Source organism: Ictalurus furcatus, chromosome 12, assembly GCF_023375685.1.
Source record: "Ictalurus furcatus strain D&B chromosome 12, Billie_1.0, whole genome shotgun sequence".
NCBI classification, from domain to species: domain Eukaryota; kingdom Metazoa; phylum Chordata; class Actinopteri; order Siluriformes; family Ictaluridae; genus Ictalurus; species Ictalurus furcatus.
Genome location: NC_071266.1, coordinates 4,769,336 through 4,793,665, shown reverse-complemented (window position 1 = coordinate 4,793,665; position 24,330 = coordinate 4,769,336). Strand labels below are relative to the sequence as shown.

Here is a 24,330-nt window from a genome sequence, read left to right as displayed (position 1 = left end):
ATATTCTCCTTGGCTGTGAAGCGGTAGATGTTTTCTGATGGGGGTTCAATGTACAGTAATAAGCCTCATTTGCGCTGTGTAGTCCACACTGTTACACTGCACTGACCTCAGATTGAATCTGACAACACTACCTGGGCTATCCTTGATGAATAGGAAGGCTTGCTCTATAATTAGATTTGCACAAAAAAAAAAAAAAAAAAAAACATCAATGAGAATATTGTCACTAGATCACCTGTGATAAGTGTTCAGACAATTTGAGCACAATTTGTTCATTTGTTCCTCTTACTTGTTCATCGTATTAGTAAGAGTATAAAAATAGTAAGCAGACATTCAAGTAAATTCCCTTCTGAAAAAAATTTCAACATTTATGTAAATAAAGCATATATGATGTTGGTATATTCATAATTGTGGACTATATATACACAGTCAGATGAAAAAACAAGTACACTCCATGGAAATTGTTGTTTTTGTTTGACATATTTGGAGAAGCAAACATTTGGTCCTCTTTGAAAGTGCCTATTAAAAAACCTGTTACACTCTATCAAATGACACGTAAAATTTACATTTTGTAGTAATTTTCACAATTTAAATTCACAAAAAAAAAAACCCAGATCAGTCACATGTACACCCTTACATTTATCACACCGTCAAATCCATATAATTTGAACCAGGTGTTCAAGATTGGGTGCCAGTGATCAGAACCTGCTTAGGGAGTGCAAGTGGAACCGGTCTTATTTATACCCATCTTATATCTACTGTCTGGTGTTCCCTTTGACATTGAGGTGTGTGGTGTCATCATGTGGATGCCTATGAGTCTGGAAAGGGATTTAAAAATTCCACCTTAAGGAAAACAATCAACAAGTGGCGCAGATTTCAAACGGCTGCCAATTTATGCAGGACTGGCCGTCCCAGCAGATTCAGCCCAAGAGCAGACCATCTAATGCAAAAAGAAGACTCCAAGAACCATCAGATTTCATCACAGGATCTACCAATCTGGCAACTTTTGGTGTCAAAGTGTATGTTTTTACAATCAGAAAGAGACTGCACAAATTTGACTTGCATGTGAGGCGTGCAAGGAAAAAGCCTTTGCAAGACTACAGTTTGCCAATGAGCATATAGACCAGCCCTTTTGGAATAATGTGCTCGGGACAAATGAATCAAAGATAAGAGTTGTTTGGCAACAATAACAGTAGACATTTTTGGCGCAGACCAAAGACAGCATTATAGGAAAAGCACCTCATACCAACTATGAAGCACGGTGGTGGAAATGTTATGGTTTGGGGTTGCTTCACTGCCTCAAGGACTGGACAGCTTGTATTCATTCAACTATGAATTCTGCATCATGTCACAGAGTGCTTGAAGATAATGGGAGGCCATCTGTCCAAAAGTTGAAGCTGAATCGAAAGGGTTATGGAATAGCCTAGTCAAAGCTTGGATTTGAATCCCGTTCAAATGTTGTGGGGGGATGTGAAACGGCCAGTATATGCACGAAAACCCTCAAACATCTTGAAACTGAAAGAATATTGCATGGAAGAGTGGTCAAAAATCGAAATAAGCTTTACAGATCTTTAATTGGAAAGGGTTTAAACAATGTTTTTCATGCTTGTTCAATGAACTATAAACAATTATTGCACATGCACCTGTGGAACAGTCCTTAAGACACTAACAGTTTACAGGTGGTAGTTAATTAACATCACCGTTACAATAACTGAGGACACTAACGAGACCTTTCCACTGACTCTGAAAAACACCAGAAGAATGATGCCTAGGGTGCTTGATCACCTGCGTGAGCATGCCATAGGCCTGCTGCAGGGAGGCATGAGGACTGCAGATGTGGCCAGAGTAATAAACTGTAATGCCTGTAATGTAAGATGCCTAAAGGCTAGTTCACACTACACGACTTTGTGCGTTGGCAGATCGCCGTGCTGTTCACACTACACGACTTGCTGTTTTGTAATCGGAAGTCTTGAAGTCGTTGTGGTGTTCACACTAGATGATCTGACAACGACTCTGTCACCCGATGACTCGATCTGATGTCCGAACTACGTTTTGTCACAAAAACACACGCGAGAAGTGACACGGGTATATGACGCGAAAACCACGCGCGAAACAGGAGTTGTTTATTTGAAGATGGACGTAGGACAGAAACGAGCGTTGTGAGCTGTTTGTGCAATGATTTGTGCTGAAGAAACCCCAAAAAGGAAAAGACAAAGAAAGTGGATGAAAGAATGGATTAACACACGCTGGCAGCAGGGACTGTGTGTGCTACACAGAGAGTTGGAGGTGAGTAAAAAAAATTTAAAAGTTGCACAACTTCTCCCCCTTATGCTTCTGCCATAGGTTTCACGGGTTTCCGTTCCTCACGGAGACCTCACCCCGTGCCTTGCTCTCTCATTGGCTGTAGCTCGTCGCCGCAATCACTGCCAGTGATGACACTTTTCACACCACAGGACGTCGAGTCGCCCGACAGCTCCATATATTTAGCGTGCCAAATATCTGTCTGGTGTCGGTGATGCCTCGGCGAGCCTCTTTGATGCGTCTTTCAGGAGTTCACACATAACAATCGACTGCCAATGGGTGAGCGTCGGCGACTTGCAAATCGGGCTTAAAACCGTGTAGTGTGAACTAGGCTTACGACTGTGCTACAGGGAGTCAGCAAAGAGAGCTGATTGTCCTTGCAGTGGAAAATTACATGTAAGCATGTGTCCCCCCAGACGTGATCGAGAACTTGCAAGTCTTGGTGAAAGAGTAGAGTAACATCTCACAGCAAGAACTGACAAATCTGGTCCAGTCCATGAGGATGAGATGCACTGTAGTACTTAAAGCAGTCCCCCATTCTTATTTTAAGCCCTGGGTTTCACCTGTGAAAACTGTTGTTAAAAAGGATAAACCAACATGAAGACCAGAGAGCTGTCTATGGGAGAAAAGCAAGCCATTTTGAAGGTGAGAAAAGAGGGGAAATCAATCAAAGGCATTGCACAAGCATCGAGCATAGCAAATACAACAATTTGGAATGTCCTGAAAAATAAAGAAACCACTGGTGTACTAACAACCAGACATCAAACAGGTCAGCCAAACAGGTCAGCCAATTTCTACTATTTACTTTTGCCAGGAGTGTCTGGTATGAATGGTCTAGCAGGGCCAATCCCAGGACTGTAGCTAGGGAGTTCTGGGCCCCCTAAAAAAATATTGATGTGGGCCTCACCGCCTTCCACCCATATCATATAAGGTATAAGATATGGGCATGGAGGCCCAAATCTACAGATTATTTTAAAAGTTTAATATCGTATCACTTTGACACAGTCTATATACTTGTAAAAGAACATGGTAATGTTGTAAACACTTTGATTTCAGAAGTTAAATGTTTATATAAATATCACATAAAAAGCCATTAATCACTTCTTATAAAACACTGTCCTCAAGCAATTATTCAGGACAAACTAATAACATAACAAAAGACAATAAATTACTAAAATAATAAAATAAAATAAAACTAATTTTTTAAAAAAAGTATCAGCAATATAATAAAAAGCCTTTCTAGCCAGTCTAGTGTCTAACAGCTAAGTGAACATTCAGACATTTAAAAGAATGCAGTGAAATGCAAAATAAAACCATGCATACCCATCCCCCCCAACCCCCCCCCCCCCCATGTGTTATACAAACCAACTCTTTTGTGTTTTATGGGGATTATGACCACATAATACATGCAAGAAAACCCTCAAACATCTTGCAACTGAAAGAATATTGCATGGAAGAGTGGTCAAAAATTCCAGCAACCCAATGTCAGAGACTGGTGGACAATTATGCACAAAGCCTACAAGTTATTTCTGCTAACTTGTGTGAGGCCAAGGGTGTACTTACTTTTTTTTTTTTTTTTTTTTTTTAAATCTATTGATATTTCTGTAAAATAAATGATTGAAAAAGCTACTTTTCCTTGTGGATTAGTTCAAGTATCCATCCATCCATCCATCTTCTATACCGCTTATCCTTTCCAGGGTCATGGGGGAACCTGGAGCCTATCCCAGGGAGCATGGGGCACAAGGCGGGGTACACCCTGGACAGGGTGCCAATCCATCGCAGGGCACAATCACGTACACACTCACACACCCATTCATACACTACGGACACTTTGGACTCGCCAATCAGCCTACCATGCATGTCTTTGGACTGTGGGAGGAAACCGGAGTACCCGGAGGAAACCCCCGCAGCACGGGGAGAACATGCAAACTCCGCACACACAGGGCCACGGTGGGAATCGAACCCCCGACCCTGGAGCTGAGGAGAACGTGCTAACCACTAAGCCACCGTGCGCCCTAGTTCAAGTATATCAACTTTATTAATAGGCACTGTATCAAAGATGATCAAATGTTTGTTTGTAAATATGTCAATGTTTTCCAATGTTCCTTGGTTCCTTGGTGAAAGAGGCAGTAATTTAGCCTGAGTCACTAAAATCAGTGTGTGATTTGAGGCCGATGTCTTTTTCTTTTGTGAATATTTCTGGTATGTTTACTTTCATACTTCGAATAAATGTAATACTTTTATAAATAATTTTCTACTTCCACTTGAAAGAAGAATTTGAAACTGCACTTCAGCATTTTCCAGAGAATGTATTTTGATGAGTAACCACACTTTTACTTAAATAAAGATTTTCTGTATTTTATGACCTCTGGTTATTTGTATGTGTTAAATTACACTCATATACAGGGCATCTACTCATATGGGGCAGTTGTGGCTCAGGTGGTAGAGCGGGTTGTCCACTAATCGTAGGGTTGGCGGTTCGATTCCCGGCCCACGTGACTCCACATGCCGAAGTGTCCTTGGGCAAGACACTGAACCCCAAGTTGCTCCCGATGGCAAGTTAGCGCCTTGCATGGCAGCTCTGCTACCATTGGTGTGTGAGTGTGTGAATGGGTGAATGAGACACAGTGTAAAGCGCTATATAAGTGCGCCATTTACCATTTTACCATATACAATTGTAAGTTGTTTGTATGAGATGCAGTGGAGGTGCGTTGACATGCCAACATATTCTTGTACTAATTTCCCCAAGTCAAATTCCAGCTGGTGAATAAACAATTTCTGACTCTGATAACAATACTTTCAGTTTATCAGAAAGGCAACACAGCAGCAAAAAATGTTATCAGCATCCATCATCCACAATCAACCTATAAATTATTGTAATAGATCAGCATGTAGACTGCTCGCTGATGAAGAAAGGAGATGAGCTCACCTGTCTGAGGATGAAGCTGGTGGAGGTGGTGCTGCCATCGGAGCGTTTAAGGCGACTCCGTCTCGAGTACGTTCCTCTGTTCACCTGTGAGGGCAGCAAAGAGCAACTCAGCATGATTTAACAACAGAACTTTATTTCTATATATAGAAAGGATGAACAGATGAGATGTCTGAATGAATGAAAATATTGAAATGATTGCTTATGTATTCAGGAAACTGACAAAGTAAAAAAAATCACTTGAACATACATCACTCAAGTGTTTCAAAATGACAAAAACATGACCAAAAATAATGCAAAAAGTCACATAATGTGTAAATGCCATTTCTCCCAAAATTTTACAATTTTCAAACGGTTTCTATGCAAACAGCAATATGCCAAAAAAAAATAAATAAATGCAACTATTGCCACTGAACATCTATACAAATGATCATAATAAAGGTTCAGTAATGCACAGGAAAAAAAAATAGCCCCTGTACTTCATTCTCAAATTTACATTTCTTGATCTGGTACATACTGAAGCAGCTTACAAGTGAGGCTAAATACAATCCAAGCTTAGAGCTGAGCAGGGCCAAAAGCCCAGCAGTGGCAGTGTGTTAATTCTGGGATTTTGGGATTGAACTCAGTGTTCCAGTTGCAGTACACAGCCTTCAATGAATAGTTTGGAGGGGGGGAAAAAAAGTTGTATTTGATTTTCCATTGTGTCAAATGTTTGCTATTTAGTATTGCATTAATGTATATTTTGGCTATTGTAGATACAGGTTATGGATGTAAGTACCACCGAGACTGTATCTTTAAATTCACGCCCACACTACAAACTGTACACCTTAAACTGCACCAAGTTACACGTACAGTCTCTGTGATGTCAGCGATGTGTTATTTGTTTACAGTAAACGATAAACATGACCAAAACCTCACTGCAAACTGGAGCAGCCATTCTGGACCACCGGAATCCATCTATCAATTAGTTTTCTGTACCGCTTATCCTGCACATGGTCACGGGGAGCCTGGAGCCTATCCCAGGGAACTCGGGGCACAAGGCGGGGGACACCCTGGACGGGGTGCCAACCCATCACAGGGCAGAATCGCACACACATTCACATACTATGGACAATCTGGAAATGCCAATCAGCCTACAGTGCATATCTGGGACTCGGAGTACCTGGAGGAAACCCCTGAAGCACAGGAAGAATGTGCAAACTCTGCACACACAGGGACAGAGGCGGGATTTGAATCCCCAACCCCGGAGGTTGAGGCAAACGTGCCAATCTCTAAGCCTTGGGCCCTCCATGGACCACCAGAATCATTTCACGTATTAACACCGAATCAGTGACATTCAATCATTCATTCATTCATAAAAAAGCAAGGACGCAAACAAAAAACCAACTCAACAGAGCTCTTGAAATATTTAAGTTCTGACATTAAACAACCTGTTACCTTGTGTGATACGTGATTTAATAAAAACACATACACGTATCAGGGCGCACGGTGGCTTAGTGGTTAGCACGTTCGCCTCACACCTCCAGGGTCGGGGGTTTTGGTTCCCACCGTGGCCCTGTGTGTGCGGAGTTTGCATGTTCTCCCCGTGCTGCGGGGGTTTCCTCCGGGTACTCCGGTTTCCTCCCCCAGTCTAAAGACATGCATGGTAGTCTGATTGGCATGTCCAAAGTGTCCGTAGTGTATGAATGGGTGTGTGAGTGTGTATGTGACTGTGCCCTGCGATGGACTGGCACCCTGTCCAGGGTGTCCTCCCTGGGACAGGCTCCAGGTTTCCCTGTGACCCTGAAGGAAGGATAAGCGGTACAGAAGATGGATGGATGGACATACACGTATCAGTTGGCACCATTTGTCACTGAACACTCAATACATTTCCTGTTTAACTTTATACCACAGAATCCCTCCCAGTCGGACCACCCTCCCTCCACCTAAAGCAACATGGCCACGAATAGCATCCTCTGTGGGCTAGGTTAATTAGGAAGTCCTCATTTGATCCATTTCCGTGAGTCATCAGGGAACGTGAGCCGAGACAGCAGCTGATCATTCTTCTCCGAGTTTTGTTAAAACAGGGCCAAGTCAAAATGGGTCACTGTGCTCATTTCACTAACGCCACCAAATAGGATGTTCCTCCTGTGGTCAGTAATCGTCAGCGATCTCGGTGTTGCTAAAGTGGAGGCTGCACAAAGCAAACACCAATATTCCTTTGTAAAATGTATGTGGGCACAGGAAAATCACTCAGTGTCGAATAAACACAGACAGTTTTGAACGAATAACATAGCAGCATTTGTGTGCGTGTGTGTTTGTGTCCAGGTGGCTGCAAATGAAGCGTAAATTCAACATTGAAGGAATACCGCATACATACATACATTATATATATATATATATATATATATATATATATATATATATATATATATATATATATATATATATATATATATTACACAAAATGGTAGGAAAAAAGGTAACTTGTGTTAACATGAACAGTTTTAAGTAAAGTTTGAAATATAAAGAGAGCATAGTGAATTAACTCATCTGTGTGTATACAACATGAGGATATTCACTGTGAATCCTAATTTACAGCTAGAATAAAGAATAAATAAATAAAATGAACTCAAACCTAGATAAGCAGACTGGAGGAATGCAATAAGCTGGAGCATAAGTTAAATCGACTCAACTGCACTTTTGAGCTTGAGAACAGGAGGCGTGTGCAGCGCGCTCACGGGCTTCACCTGGAATATGGGCGCCTGGATGCCCTCGCCGATCTTGTTGCGGATGTAGATGTGCCGTGACATTTCCGCCAGCACATCAGTCCACACGGGCGGCTGCGCGGCCGCTGCGCCCCACGGCAGGTTAGGCGGGTTTCTCGCGGTCTGCTCCAGTTTCGCCCGGTTTTGCGCTTTCACGTTCCCAATAAATGCTACTGATGTTACTCCTGCTGCTGTTTCTGCTGGTGCTGCCTCGCGCGCGGACGCTCAACACTGAGTGACAGACAGGTCTGGGTGCGTGCGTGCGCGTGCGTGCGCGTGACAGTGTACTCGACGCACGCGCTATCGCCGAGTCCGGGTTCAGTTACGTCAGAAAAACAAAAGTAAACTGGCCCCACGCTCAAGAGATTAGCTAACCTTTTCTTCCCCTTTCATTTCACCTCTTTGTTCTCCCGTTCCTCATACTATTTTTCTCTTCTTAGTCTTTTTCGTGAAGGCACTTTCTTTCTTTCCTTTGCACTCTTTCCTGTCTTTTTCTCCTCCTTCCTTCATACAGACCTTTCTTTCTTGACACTCTTTTATTTTCCTCCATTTTTCTCCTGCTCACTTACTACATACCTTTTATTTGTTTGTTTCTTTCTTTTTTCCTTTGCACTCTCTCTCTTTCATTTTCCTGTCTTTTTTCTCACAGACCTTTCTTTCTTTCCTTCTTTCTTTTTTTTTCGTTCTAATCTTTTGTTTTCCTCAAATTTTCTTACTCACCTTTGTTTTTCTGTCTTTCTTTAGTTTGCACACTTTCTTTTTTCCTTTTCCTGTCTTTTTCTCCTCCTTCCTTCCTACAGACCTTTCTTTCTTTCGTTCGTTCATTTTCCTCCATTTTTCTCTTGCTCACTTCCTATATACCTTTGTTTCTTTCTTTCTTTCCTTTGTACACTCTCTTTTTCATTTTCCTGTCTTTTTTCTCTTACAGACCTTTCTTTCTTTCTTTTTTCTTTCTAATCTTTTGTTTTCCCTCAAATTTTCTCTTACTCACCTTTTTCTGTCTTTCTTTAATTTGCACACTTTCTTTTTTCCCTTTTCTCCTCCTTCCTTCCTACAGACCTTTCTTTCTTTCTTTCTTTCTTTCTTTCTTTCATTTTCCTTCATTGTTCTCTTGCTCACTTCCTATATATCTTTGTTTGTTTCTTTTTGTTTCTTCTTTTTCATTTTCCTGTCTTTTTTGTCTTACTCAGCTATTACAGACCTTTCTTTCTTTCTTTCTTTCTTTCTTTTTCCTCCATTTTACTCTTGCTCACTTCCTATAGTCCTATACATGTTTTCTTTCTTTCTTTCCTTTGCACACTCACTCTTTTTCATTTTCCTGTCTTTTTTCTCGTACTCAGCTCTTACAGACCTTCCATTCTTTCTTTCTCTTTCTTTCTTTTCTTTGTACACACTTTTTCATTTTCCTGCCTTTTCCCACTCTAACCCCCGGCCTGTAACGGCTTTCCCTTCTTTCCTTACTTAATGTCTTTAACAACATTTCTTAATGGTTTTGGCTTTTAGGTGGAATTGTTCAGAATAATCTCAGACAAAGATATACAGTATGTGCTCTCAGTAAGTGCTTTAAAGATGCCAATAATGGTTGAATGCACACTCTAGTGCCTAATGACACACTGTTACTCATTTTTTGTTTGATGCATACCCGTAAAACTATGTTAACTTGTGATTTTAAAACAATAGTTTTGAGATTTATCTCCATGATGTGTTCAGTCCAATGTAGTTCGAACATGTTGAGCTTCTTGGTTCCAGCAGAGGGCGCCTCACTCAGCACATCTAAACAAAACAAACAGTTCAAGGTAACCTTTGGTGACTATAATAATATGCTGAGAGATGGTAAGATGAAATAAATAGCAAAATTACTGTACTGGAAACATTATTCATTCTTTTTATGGATGCTAACCTTTTCCATTCAATGCAAGACAGGGTGCTTCCACATATTTACGGTTGAGGTGATTTTTGCCAAGTAAGACATGTTCCTGGATCAACATTTCCATCAACCAGTGACAGCCCTCTGATGTCACCAGTGTGTGACAAACAATACTGCTTCAAAACCATTTGGTCTTTCCCTCCCTTTTTACCTGACTGACAAGAGGTAATTATTTTGTGCATTTCTTTATATAACCCAAAATGTATTATTTATATGTATTTATAAAATGAAAAATTTCTGAAATTCAACTCACATGGCATAATGTAATACAATGTTGACCTACCATAGCTAGTAGCCAATTACATAGAACAGGTTTGTGCTAATTAGATAATGGCTGAGTTTAGTTAGCTTGATCACCCCTTACAGTCTTTCTTAAGAAATGAATACAATTTACCAATAATTTTTAAGCAGATTTTGCATCCCTGATTTATGTGGTTTGAGTCCAGACACAGTATATTTCCAAAAGTGAATGATTTATTACTAACCTTTTGAATAGGGTAATCAAGGATTAATCAAGGATAATAATAATCTCCATTGTCTTTCAAAACATCAAAGAAAAAGGTTGATCCAAAATAAATGAATTCATTGATATACTTGGGATATACTGTATTCACAAATGCTGACCCTGGACCATCATAATCATCTCAATATGTTGTACATTTGCTGATGTTCATCCAGGACCATCATTGCTATGTTGATGTTGATGTAATGTTGATCCAGGACCGTTGTCACTATTCCGAATTAGCATGATAAACAAAGTTTCCAAAATACCATTATCAAATAATTTCAGATGCTCTCGGCTGGATTTTGGAGCTCGCGTCACGACTCCTCCTTCCGATGGAAAGCAAACCCCCCCCCCCCCCCACACACACAAAATAACTCCTCTCTGACACTGAGGAGCCAGACGGGTGTGCTAAAAACTGAGACCAGCATATAAAGAGCTGCTTGAATTGATTACTAAGGCTGGATGAGCTTTATTCTCCCCAGTGAAAGTAAATCCCTCAAACTGCAGAAAACTCCCCTTTTTTCCAGAAGTACATGACAAAATATCAGGCTTCTGGGGGAAAACTATGCATAAGCCATATTTATAACCCCACGATGTCGGATTATTCGGCCATTGTGGGGATTGAACGGCATGGCTATTTAGCTATGCTGAAGGTGGAGGAGGCGCTTGCGAGCTACCTCTCTCCATCAACGGCAGGTAAATTATGGGGGCTGACTTTGCCATCCAAACCATGTAAGGCACCGTGGAATTGGTGGGCAAGGCCTATGCAGTAGTGGGTCTTGCTTGTGGGTCACTGCAGACAATGACAGTGTTGCAGGCCTACCAAGCAGACCTGCTGAGTGAGCTCGACATACGGCGGCATTCAACCAGTTCCTTCCCTGTTGTGTCGAGTTTACCCGGGCATCCACGAGTGGAGACCGGGCTAGCGCTAGTGCGAGGGAGACACAGAAGGCGAGTACGGCAGCCCGCCAACCCCCCGCAGACAGCCAGGGGAACCGGGCAGCCTCAGTCCCTGCTACTAGGCCTGATCTGAGAATGGTCATAAATGCCAAGTAGACAAAGAGGAGCGGTCCTGAGGGGCTGTGGAGGGACGTATCATGGGGCATGAGGTTGTTAGGGCAGTTAGCCCCCAGTGCTACTGTAGGGCCTCCCCTAGCCAAGGCTGTCCCAAGTTTTCAGTGTTCTCTGGTCAGCGAGCTGTCACAGGGCAACAAAAATTTGATGCTTTCCCTCCAATAGAATGTGGAATAGTTAACGTCACTAAAAGACCGTCTGGCAGCGTGGAAACTACTGCCAAATTTGTCTCCATGGGTACTGTCTACTGCAGAAATGGGTTACAGGGTCTAGTTCAGAGCTTGACCCCTCCCGGTTCAGAGGTGTGCTCACCACAGTAGTCAGCACAGACCAGAGCTTGACGTTAGCACAGGAAGTAAGATCCCTCTTGGACAAAGGGGCCAGGTAGCTAGGTTAACACGTAGAGACAAACTTTTGCAGGTGTCGCTTTGTGCATGCCAATTAACTTTCAACATGAAGTTGATCATTTAAGATTTTGGGTAAGAACATTTGACAACATCAAGCATTCTTTATTCCTGAGAACTGAACACACATACAACGATCAGCCATAACATTAAAACCACTGACAGGTGAAGTGAATAACATTGATTTTCTCATTTCAATGACACTTGTCAAGTGGAGGGATATATTAGGCAGCAAGTGAACACTCAGTAGGTTGATGTGTTGGAAGCCAGAAAAATGGGCAAGCGTAAGTATGTGTGTGACTTTGACAAGGGCAAATTGTGATGGCTAAATGACTGGGTCAGAGCGTCTCCAAAATTACCGGTCTTGTGGGGTGTTCCTGGTATGTAGTAGTTAGTTCCTACCAAAACTCTTTCAAAGAAAAAATGACGAGTGAACCAGAGACAGGTTCATGGGTGCCCAAGGCTTATTGATGTGCATGGGGAGTGAAGGCTAGACCATCTGGTCTGAGCCCACAGAAGAGCTACTGTAGCACAAACTGCTGAAAGAATTAATGCTGGCTATGATAGAAAGATGTCAGAACACACAGTGCATCGCAGCCTGCTGCTTAGGGGGCTGTGTAGCCATAGACCGGACAGAGTGCCCATGCTGACCCCTGTCCACTGCTGAAAGAGCCTACAATTGATGTGAGCATCAATACTGGACCATGGAGCAATGGAAGAAAATGGCTTGGTCTGATGAATCACATTTTCTTTTACATCATGTGGATGGCTGGGTGCGTGTGTGTTACTTTCCTGGGGAAGAGATGGCACCAGGATGCACTATGGGAAGAAGGCAAGCCAGCGGAGGAAGTGTGATGCTCTGGGCAGTGTTCTGCTGGGAAACATTGGGTCCTGGCATTCATGTGGATATTACTTTCCACGTTCCACATATGTAAACATCGTTGCAGACCAAGCACACCCTTTCATGGCAACAGTGTTTCCAAATGACAGGATAATGTGCCCTGTCACGCTGCAAAAATTGTTCAGGAATGGTTTGAGGAACATGACGAAGAGTTCAAGGTTTTGACTTGAACTCTGATCTCAATCTGATTGAGCATCCATGGAGGATCCATGGAGACCCCACCTCGCAATTTACAGGACTTACAGGATCTGCTGCTAACATCTTGGTGCCAGATACCACAGCACACCTCCAGAGGTCCTGTGGAGTCCATGCCTTGATGGGTCAGAGTTGTTTTAGTGGCACAAGGGGGACCTACACAATATTAGGCAGGTGGTTTTAATGTTATGGGTGATGGGTGTAGATTCCCATGTCAGAATGTGATACAGCCTAATGAAGTCTGCTGATCATTCATCTCCCCTCATCTCTGCTTTTTTTTTTTTTTTTTTTACAAATACACTGAATTTTAAGTAATCAAGAACTGAAAATGTACTCTCAGTGACTGCCCTTGCCAAACCCCAATACAGTAATGCAATAACCTTTAAGATGGTGATGGGGATACCTGCAGGATAAACCAGCAAGGAGTTTTTGAGGGATTATTCAATTCAATTTTATTTTATTTGTATAGTGCTTTTTACAATGGTCATTGTCTCAAAGCAGCTTTACAGAAATATATAAACACTGGATACAGATTTTAAATGTGTGAATTTATCCCAATTGAGCGAGCTGGTGGCGACGGTGGCGAGGAAAAACTCCCTAAGATGTTAAGAGGAAGAAACCTTGAGAGGAACCAGACTCAGAAGGGAACCCGTCCTCATCTGGGTAACAACTGATAGTGTAAAAGTAAAGGAAAGTTCATTATGGTTTTATATGAAGTCTGTTTGTTGAACTAGTCCACTGTTCAAAGGAGACCCGAGTGCAAAACTGCATGTGGTGATTGCAGTCCCAGGGCCAAAGTAGCAACCGTAGTCCCAGCAACCACAGTGAGAATGTCCATGTGGAATTGGTGTAGATGAGCGCTCCATCCAGAGGCAGGGCATCTGAAGGCATCAGGCAGGTCTGGACAGCATGAAGGATCTGGATAATTAGAATATCCATAAAATCATGTGTGGCTCGACAGAAGGAGAGAGGGAGAGGGAGAGATTGTTAGTAAGACTGTGAAAGGCAAACAGCTTTATTAAAAGGTAAACCGCTCTTGAAATGTTTCATGTAGTTGATGAAGTTTCAAATGCAGCACAATGGAGACCTCTGCTGGCACTCACAGGTACAGACATTAACACAGAACTACTTGCAGTTCAGGACTAGCAAATCCTCACATAACACATCAATATTTTTTTTATTATTTTTTTTAAAGAAAGCTTTATGATTCTCATTTGCTGTTTAAGTTACCATTCTTTTAATCCTGTAAAAGGCATTTGCGGCATATTTATGTGCACTACTTTATTTGTTTTAAGCATTAAGGTAATATGCAAATAATTTAAGTTCATTTGCGCTGTATCTTATGATTGCTGGCACACTAATATGAGCACTATAGCAGTAGGGTCAAGTGAGGAAGCTAAACAAGACTAAATGCATAATCATTTTGATCCTTAAAAATAAGAACAGCTTAAAAGATCCTAGCTGTAAAATTGTATGTTGTGTTATTTGAACCCTCTCTCGCAGTACACTGGCATTCCATTCCACCGGCAGATTGGAAATCGACATATTGGACATTTTCAGTCAGCATAAACAAATGTTTATTTTATTGTCAAAAGTCTGTTGGGTTTCTGTGTGTAGAGTATCGTGAGTCTGTGTTTAGCTGCTGGTAATAACATTAGTACAGAGATAAAACAGACAGCACAACTAAAGCTTTTTTTTGATAGTAAAACACTGTATACAACTGCTACAATAAAATGACAACATTTAAACCGTGTAGGCTAGGTAAAAAAAATAAAAAATACTAATGAAAACCAGCAAATATGAGCCATTAACCATAACAAAATAAATTCAACGGTGAACACGGGCACCCCCAAAAGAGGCAGAGGTTATAATTATTAAAGAATCACAGTGTATATAATCCTTTTATAGTTACGTTCAATGTTGTGGAACGTCTGCAAAACAAGTTCCTTTTATTACTTATTTTATAATAGCCATTTATTATAATAAATAAATAAATAAACACAACTTGTCATGTTGGAGAGAAATTGCGATACCTCCATCTATTATAAAGTGTCGGCACTAGAGACTCCGTCCAGAAATGTTCAAATAAACGTGTCCTCACTGCGTTCAGCAACTGCAGACCACTGTTTTTATTCATTTATGTGGAGCACTGCAACCAAGTCCTCATTTAAGTTGTTACAATAGTGTCACAAACTCCCACTTTCAGCATGCAGCATGGTTCCAGGCAGTGTTTTCACATTGTTTTGATTTTGAGTCTTGTTCCTGCCCCTGTCCAGTGCTCTAGTACTCACCTTTTCTTTGTTCCAGCTTTGATTATTTTGTCTTTGTATACCTTCTTGTGCACTGGAGTCTTCGCTAAGTCGCATTGTGCCTCTGTGTCATTAAGTCCAAGCCTGGTTTTCACTCTTGTTTTGACTCTGGCCTGTGTTTTGGATGTGATTGTACATTATCCTTGTTTATTTCTACCTGCCTGTGTTTTGCTGCCATGGACGTTGAATATGAATCTTAAACTAGCCAAAAGAAACCACACTGATTTTGCGCATTTACGTCCTGCTGTAATAGCACTTATGACATTAATATAAACCTTCAATTTGGAAATTGTGTCACAGCTGCTATTATAAAAAAAATTAATAAATACGTGCTGACCAATTAGAAGTGAGAATTCTAGTCATGTGGTATAAATGTTTGTAAAAAGTTGTAATCATATAAATATACATTGCAATTAAACATCAGAAATTTGCACACCAATATTCTGCAGATACAGTCCTATTTTTTTTTTGTGTATATCTCTTGTTACAGAAATCAAAACAAAATCTATGATAAAACAAAGGCAACTTGAGTAAACCCCAAACAGTTTTTAAATTATGTTATTTATTAAAGCTAAAAAAGTTATCCAATATCAACTGGGCCTGTGTGAAAATGTATTTTCCCCTGTAGTTACTAATTCCGCAAATCTATGAAACTGCATAATGGGGTTCAACTGGACTAGATGCAACCAGGTCTGATTACTGCCAGCCCTGTTCAATCTAATCGACACTTAAATAGAACTTTTTCAACAGCATGAAGTTGGTTAAAAGGTCTTACCCAGTAACACACGATGAGGAAGAAGGTGATTGAAATACATCAGTCTGAGAAGGGCTACAAAGCTATTTCAAAGGGTCTGGGACTCTAAAGAACCACAGTGAGAGCCATTATCTTCAAATGGAAAAAACCCGGCACAGTAGTGAACCTTCCCAGAAGTGACGGACCTTCCAATATTCCACCAAGAGCACAGCAATGACTCGCCAGCAAGTCACAAAAGACCCAAGGACAACATCAAAGGGATCTACAGGCCTCTCTTGCATCAATAAAGGTCACTGTTCATGACTCCAGTATCAGAAAGACACTGGGAAAAAATGGCATCAATGGAACTGTGGTGAGGCGAAAATCACTGCTAAACCAGAAGAACATTAAGGCTCATCTGAATTTTGCCAGAACACACCCTGATGATCCTCAAACCTTTTGGGAGAATGTTTGGTGGACTGATGAGTCGAAAGTGGAACTGTTACAACCAAATACAGAATTCCACAAAAAGAACCTCATACCTACAGTTAAGCATGGTGGTGGAAATGTGATGGTGTAGGGATGCTTTGTTGCTTCAGGGCACTGGGCAACTTACAATAATTGAGGGAAAACTGGAATTCTGCACTGTACCAGAAAATCCTAAAGGAGGATGTCCAGTCTTTGTAAGCTGAAACTCAGGCGCAATTGGATTATGCAGCAAGACAATGATCCAAATGATAGGAGTAAGTCCACCTCTGAACGGCTCAAAAAAAGCTAAATTAAAGTTTTGGGAGTGGCCTAGTCAAAGTCCTGACTTTAACCAATTGAGATGTTGTGGCAGGACCTTAAATGGACTGTTCATGCTCAAAACCATCCAGTGTGGCTGAACTAAAGCAGTTCGGCAAAGAAGAGTGGTCCAAAATTCCACCACAATGCTGTGAGAGACAGCTCTCCAGTTATCAGAAGTGTCTTGTTGCAGTTCTTGCTGGTAAAGGTGGCAGATTACAAGTTAAATGTGGCAGATTTTAAGTTTAAGGGGGCAATTAGTTTTTTTTTTTTTACATGGGTGATAAGTGTTGAATGACTTTTTTTTTGTTCAAATAAAAAAATAAAAAGTGTATTGTGTGTTTACTCAGGTTGCCTTTGTTTTTTGGTGTTTTTGTTTGAAAATCTAAAACTATTTGTTATGAATTGCATCGACTCTCGACTTGAGAAAACACAGTGGATCAACAGCAGCAGATGACATGACGGCAGACTAACTCATCACTGACTGTGGAAACTTCACACTGGACTTCAAGCAACTTGAATTCTGTACCTCTCCACTCTTCCTCCAGACTCTGGAACCTTGATTTCCAAATGAAATGCAACATTTGCTTTCATCTTCCCCATGATTGTGGTTGAACCACCGAGAACCAGACTGAGAGATTAAAGGCTCAGGAAACCTTTGCAGGTGTTTTGAGTGAATTATCTGATTAGAGCTCTTCTCAGGTCGACATCTCTGTATTATAAATTCTTTATTCTAATATTTTGAGAGACTGGATTTTTGATTTCCATGAGCTGTAAGCCTTAATAATCAAGATTAAAACAAAACAAAAAAAAGTCTAAAAAAAATTACACTTTGTGTAATAAAACTAGAATATATGAAAGTTCCACTTTTTGAATTAAACTATGGAAAAAATGAATTTTGCACAATATAATTTTTTTTGAGCTGCACCTGCACACACACACACACATTATATATATATATATATATATATATATATATATATATATATATATATATATATATATATATATATATATGTAGCTGCAACAACTAATCGATAATAATCGATTATGAAAATCGTTGTCAATGAATCTCATCATGGATTAGTTGGTCTGTGCGCGGCACGGGGGAGATTTACTCATTACGTTACTTCTGTTCAGAAAACACGCTTCGGAGAGTAAATACTAAAGTTGTGTCCCAAATGACGTACTGTACACGTACACTATGCACTCTGCACTACTGTCTAATGTGTGGATTTTAGAAAAGGCAATATCATCTCAAATATAACACTAGCATTTTTTTTTACTACCCGGAAGTATAATCCACTTCCTAGTCGACGGCGCATGACGTCACACGGACGTAATGCGATGCCGCTAGCTTTAGCCTAATACCCAGTCCCCGACACTCACTTTCTTCAGTTTACTGTTTCTCTCAGTGTTACCTTTTATTCCCAACATGACCTCAGTCACCAACAGACGGAGGTGAAATCGTCACGTGACTGAGGAAGAAAGTGTGTGACCTCCAAGGCCTTTTATATTAAACACCGCGGAGAAGATCAAACTTTACAAAGCGGAGTTTGTGTAGCACGAGTATGACAGTGATGCGGTCGCGAGTTGCTTAAAATGTTTAGTTTAATTCAAGTTTATTGTCATTATATGCTGTATTTGCGCGCTTGCAGTGCTTAAATTCTGTCGTTTATTATAACGGAAGTGATGTATTAGTAACGAGGCCGCGTTGCTAATCACGCGCGGTGTAGGAGCATGAGTAAGATCTGTAATGTCTAATTAAAACACTATGATCAAAAGTAAACACAAGGAAAATAATATTCCTAAAGGCAGTGAGTAACAGAAACCACAAGCTGCAGTGAAAGGGAGTTTTTATTATTAATATTTAGGACTGTACTTTAATTCGGTGCATTTTGTGCATCCATAAAATATATATATATATATATATATATATATATATATATATATATATATATATATATATATATATATATATATATAACTTATTTAGTTTATATTTATATTATGCATTAGTTTTTTATGGATTCACAAAAAGCACCGTATTAAACTACAGTCCTAAATTAATAATATATATTCTGGTGTGTGCGTATTTGGGTTCTTTTCTGTTTGGGAAAAACAGTTGTGTAAAGTTTTAGTCCGATTTTTTATTTGTAACACTCAGTTTGTGGATTTTATTTTAAACAAACAAACAAAGGTCGCCATCCGATTAATCGATCGATCGGAAAATAAATAAATAAATAAATAATCGGCCAACTAACCAATTATGAAAATAATCGTTAGTTGCAGCCCTAATATATATATATATATATATATATACACACAAATATATATACACAAATATTATACATATATATGTATACACACACAAATATATATATATATATATATATATATATATATATATAAATAAAAATACCAATTCATGTTTTTTTTTGTTTCTGCCTGTAACAGAATCACTATTGTTTTATATCAGCAAGAGATTCTCAGAAAAAAAAACACAATGTTGCGACACAACCTCATACAGTGCTTTTTATCCAGCTTTCCTTTTAACACACACACAGACACACTTGAAGTAAAAATGAGCTAGATTATGGCAGATAATTTTCTTTTAATGGCATCATATATTGATGACAGCTTATTGTACAGCAGAACTCATGTAGACATCTTAGTCAGCTTAATAAAAGATGCAATTGAGTAAAACAGGAATAAATACAAATCAAGTTCAAATATCTGGGAACGTAATATTTTAAAAATACATTAGGGTTTATAGACTATAGTCATTCAAACCCATCAACGTGTGTAAAATTAAGACAAAATTAACAACGGCAATGATACAAAAATGCATGAGTAAAAATGTCTCAAGTAAATTTAAGAATAACAAATGCAACAATGCGTAACTTGCATTTCACAGTCGGGCTGACGGTTGCCAGCTGAGGTCGAACGGTAACACGGTGCTGGACAAAAATAAAAACGACAGTAGTGAATTGCGCTCTGGATAATTGCTTTGCAGATTAATATGAAGGTGAATGATATCACTCTATGATATGATATCTGAACACATGGATTGCATTCATGCATATGGCTGCAGCAAAACAAAAGAAAGAAAGAGATACAAAATAAAAATCAGCAGAAAATGAATTCCTGGACATTACATGGTTATGATATTTTCATGAAATGAAGGCTTTTTTTTTCTTCTGAGGTCTGGAGAACAGCACGATTCCTACAAATCACATTCTTACTATGTTAAACAACATAATGCACGCCAAAATATTTATAAATCCAAACACTCCCCAAACTTCTGAATATAGCTATAAATATAATAAATTTATTATATGACTATGACACAGATATAGTATATAAGTATGAGTGGATGGATTTGTGTGTGTGCGTGTGTGTGTGTGTGGACACCATGATCATGGTGATCATGGTGATTTGACACTGAATCTCAAGAATTTCAAACGAAACCTCACAGGAGAGACTCGAAGTGAAGGAATAATATCTTGTTACTTTAGTATCATAATTTTCTATCATGATCTCCGATTCATGATACGTAATATATTAAGACCCTTACACTCTTGAAAACTTGCTGGGGTGGTGCAATCAAGGGGACACACTATTTGCACCTTTAGTGTATACATTGCATGTGGTGCACCTTTAATGAGCTTTAAAACTTTTAAAGATGCATTAGCGGGCGTTAAGGTCCAATTACGTACCGTGCATTATTTTCAAGGTCTATGATATTCGCATTTGTAGATAAAAGATACATACTAAAGGTACAATAGATGCAACCTTGGTGGAACCACCAAATCAGCGATGATGAAAAGTAGTTTGGTATCTTTATTTTTGAGAGTGTATAATCAGATTCATACAGTATTAAAGGATAGAGAGCTGAGGTGGAAAAGATGTGGAGAAGCAATAGGAATTAGCGAGTGTGTGCACTATCTTGAGGGGTTTAGAGAAAAGTAAAGTACACTAAGAACGATTAAAGCCCTCTTTGAGGTTATGAGCTAAAACACATTAGAGTTCGGTCCATTACCGAGAAATGTTTTTTTCTTCTTCATTCAAATATACGGAAGTCCTAAGCGGCCATGTATCATTATTTTAATTTTTTTTTATTTTTTGTTTTCTCGTGATCTCAACTTAATGTTCTTGTGATCTCCACCTAAGAAAAAAGCCGTCTTCTCACGATTTAATTTTATCAGGAGAAAATCTCACATCTTGTGAACGGAACTGGTGTCGCATGCACGTTGGTGTCTTCGCCATCGCCATCACAAAGGTAATAGTTACCCGCTTTAGAGATGGACTTTATCTCCGCATTAAGAAAGAAGGACGCCCACTTCTGAAATGTCGGACACTAATCACTGACAGACATCGAGATGTTTGAGTTTGAGGGAGTCCCTGGTCAAAGTAAAAACAAATTTGTTCATCCATGGTGCTGAGGATTTGCGCTAAGCCTTCAAGAACAGTAAAAACAATGTTATGTCGAGTACACAGGAAAAATTAAGTCGTGATCACTAGAAAACAAGAAGAAGAAGAAGAAGAAAAAAAAAAAAGAACAACGCATGGCCGCTTAGGGCTTCCGTACAAACAAGATTACTGATGTAAGAAATGAAGGAAATGGTGTGTGAATAGATACTGAATAGATATGGACACTTTTAAATTGCATACAAGGATTACGCAAGGAGCTAAAATGTTATTTGTTTGTGGTGTATCAATATAAATGAATTAATGTGTGGGCGTCTGGGGAAACCCATCAGATGGCGATGTGACTGAATTCGGGCAGCCCAAAACGACAAAACGTCAGGTTTTAAATAGAATTGGTTCTTTGTTTCTTCCTAGAACAGGCTGTGTGTGACACCTCTGATTTAAGAAAATAAATATTTCATTAAAGCAATGTGGTTTCTGCCTGCAGAGATCACTTTAGCTAAATAAAGAGCCAGTTTAATGAACATGGCTGTACTGTATAAACGATCAGTCTGCCTAAAGATGATGTTTTAATTGCTAAATCGCTAAGTAGGCTTTCCTAACACACATAATGACAAGTTACTGGTTACGGGTCATATTGAAGAACGATAGATCCATCCATCCATCTTCTATACTGCTTAATCCTTTTCAGGGTCACGGGGAAACCTGGAGTCTATCCCAGGGAGCATCGGGCACGAGGCGGGGTACACCCTGGACAGGGTGCCAATCCATCGCACAATCACATACACACACTCACACACCCATTCATACACTACGGACACTTTGGACACGCCAATCATGCCATGCATGTCTTTGGACTGGGGGAGGAAACCGGAGTACCCGGAGGAAACCCCCGCAGCACAGGGAGAACATGCAAACTCCGCACACACAGGGCCACAGTGGGAATCGAACCCCCGACCCTGGAGGTGTGAGTCGAACGTGCTAACCACTAAGCCACCCAGAACAATAGATTCGGTCTGTAAACAGTAGACGTGAAATTTTTTGGGCCATCAACTCGCCATGGGTCATCACAACGCCAACGTACTCTTTGATTCATGCGTGTCGAACATGAGCACAGCTAAAAGGTCTCGTTTACCAACAAACATCACTTTGAAAGACCGTGCGAAACAATTTTACGCAATTGCAATTCCGCCAATTCAAGTAGTTTAGCGCAAAATAAAGCCCAAACATTTTTTTGAAAAATCAAGCATTTTGGCCGCAAAAAAAAAAAAAAAAAAAAAAAACCCTCTGAGAAATCCTGTACAGATTAGAAATTAGCCACTGTCACTATAGCGATGGCCGTAAACAAAGTTAAAATGTTTCAGTATGAATTAAAAAAAAAAAAATAAAATTATTAGGAAAATTTGCCAAAGAGAACAAAACTCTCCGAAAAAAAAATCGCAGATTATTTCAGCACTAATGTCGAGTGAAAACATGATGAGGCCAAATGTTTACCAAATGCCATGAGTGACTTTCACCTCAGAAGAACAGTCTAGAGCGACTTACCTTAAAAGTAATTTTTTTTTTCTCATTTCACTATATTTCAGTTCAGGTACGTTTTCTAAACTGTGGTTGTCGAAACTTCATTTAGTTGAAAATGTCACCACGTGAAGGGTTTCCCAGACCGCCAAGCACATATAGATCACCTCTGCACAATTTTGCATCTGTGTCTATTAAGCTCTAAAGTTTGGACCCTACTGTAGTTAATATTATTAATATTAACCTATGGAAAGACACTACATCGGAATAATGTGCTTTCGGCAATGCTCTAATAATCCGGGAATAATAGTGGAATGGTTAATAATTATTCATTTCGAACTAAGAATGGCTCATGTGCATTCATTTAAAGGTAGGATCAGAAATGTGTGACGCGCTGAGTGTGTCTTAAGAGGTTCACATACCAAGATCAGTGTGAGGTCTAGATTGACTACAGCATATTTTACATATCAGCTACACACTGATTATTTTTTTTTTCTCTGATGTACTCATCCACTTCAGATTAATCTCTTTGTTTTGCACAAGCCTGGTCCTGGTGCTCACGTCTCCACTTTTCCGAATGTCCCCTCAGGAGGGCGGTAATGCTTAGGGAAAGCCTTCAGCTGGAGAGAGTTGAAAGCATACTTGCGACATGCCACGTTCTTCACCGTGTTCTCACGACGGCAACCCTCACTGGGGAAGGGTGGGAATGGGGGTTATGAAAGGAAGTGGAAGTAAATAACAACAACAACAACAACAACAACAACGAGAAGAACAAAAGAACAAACAGAAAAAAAACAACAAGGGGCCATGTTTAGAGAAGATGAGCAAAGAAAACTCAAGACAATAAAGAAGCACAGACATATGACCGCATTGGCTTTAGAACATGGCTAGGTAGTGAAAAATGGGGGGCTGGAAGAGAGCTGAGAATGGGACTGAAAAAAGCAAGCAGGACATGCCGCTGAGCCAATGCTTGTCTATGTGGATCAATAGCTAAAAGCTAAGAGTTGGGTTGAGAAACAGCAGAGCTTCACTTTGGGTACATATGCATTTAAGCACAATACTAAAAATTTTTGTCTAGGTTTATACCTTTTGCTTTTCGACTGCATTTGGAAAAGTAGAAAGTTCGAAACAACGACCAAAAAAAAGCAATCAAAAGGTGAACTGACAGCATTGAAACATATCATAAGTGTAGCCACCTATGAAAGAATTAAGACCAGCTTCATAACGTGGGTTCATACAGAAGATACGTCACTAAGACCATCACAAAACATGCCAACGAATGGTCCTGCTGATTATAATACGATTCTAATATACTCAAAAGTGCTTAACAGATAATACGGAAGCGCAGAGCATCGACGTTGATGCTCCGTCATCAGATTCTATCGAAACACATCTCACACCATAGTGCCATAGCTCACCAATGTCCTTGAAGTTCTGAATTGTCATGTCTTACACTTCAGGAAATCTAGAGGTAGTTTAGCATATCTTATTCCTTAGCAAATTTCTTAAATATAGTAGTTCTAAATATGAATGTAAACATTCTCTAAACAAGGAAGCTCAAGCTAAATGCAAGCAG

The 24,330-nt window shown here is 39.9% G+C and overlaps 2 protein-coding genes across 4 annotated transcripts in view; both read right to left on the bottom strand.

Moving 5' to 3' along the window:
- Window positions 1-8,126, bottom strand: part of cacnb4b (calcium channel, voltage-dependent, beta 4b subunit) — a 32,239-nt gene extending 24,113 nt beyond the window's left edge. The window contains exons 1-2 of the mRNA XM_053638148.1: window positions 7,900-8,126; window positions 5,228-5,311 (exon numbers count right to left, since the gene is read on the bottom strand). Coding sequence (XP_053494123.1) covers window positions 5,228-5,311; window positions 7,900-8,016 — 201 coding nt within the window. The 5' untranslated portion in view covers window positions 8,017-8,126. The remainder of the gene's footprint in view (window positions 1-5,227; window positions 5,312-7,899) is intronic.
- An 11,149-nt stretch (window positions 8,127-19,275) lies between these two features.
- Window positions 19,276-24,330, bottom strand: part of inpp4ab (inositol polyphosphate-4-phosphatase type I Ab) — an 82,759-nt gene continuing 77,704 nt past the window's right edge. For 2 of the 3 annotated variants that reach the window (XM_053638929.1, XM_053638930.1), the window contains one exon: window positions 19,277-23,444. In XM_053638929.1, coding sequence (XP_053494904.1) covers window positions 23,312-23,444 — 133 coding nt within the window. In that variant the 3' untranslated portion in view covers window positions 19,277-23,311. Of the gene's footprint in view, window positions 23,445-24,330 lie in introns of all 3 variants that reach the window. The other variant, XM_053638931.1, reaches the window with a different exon arrangement.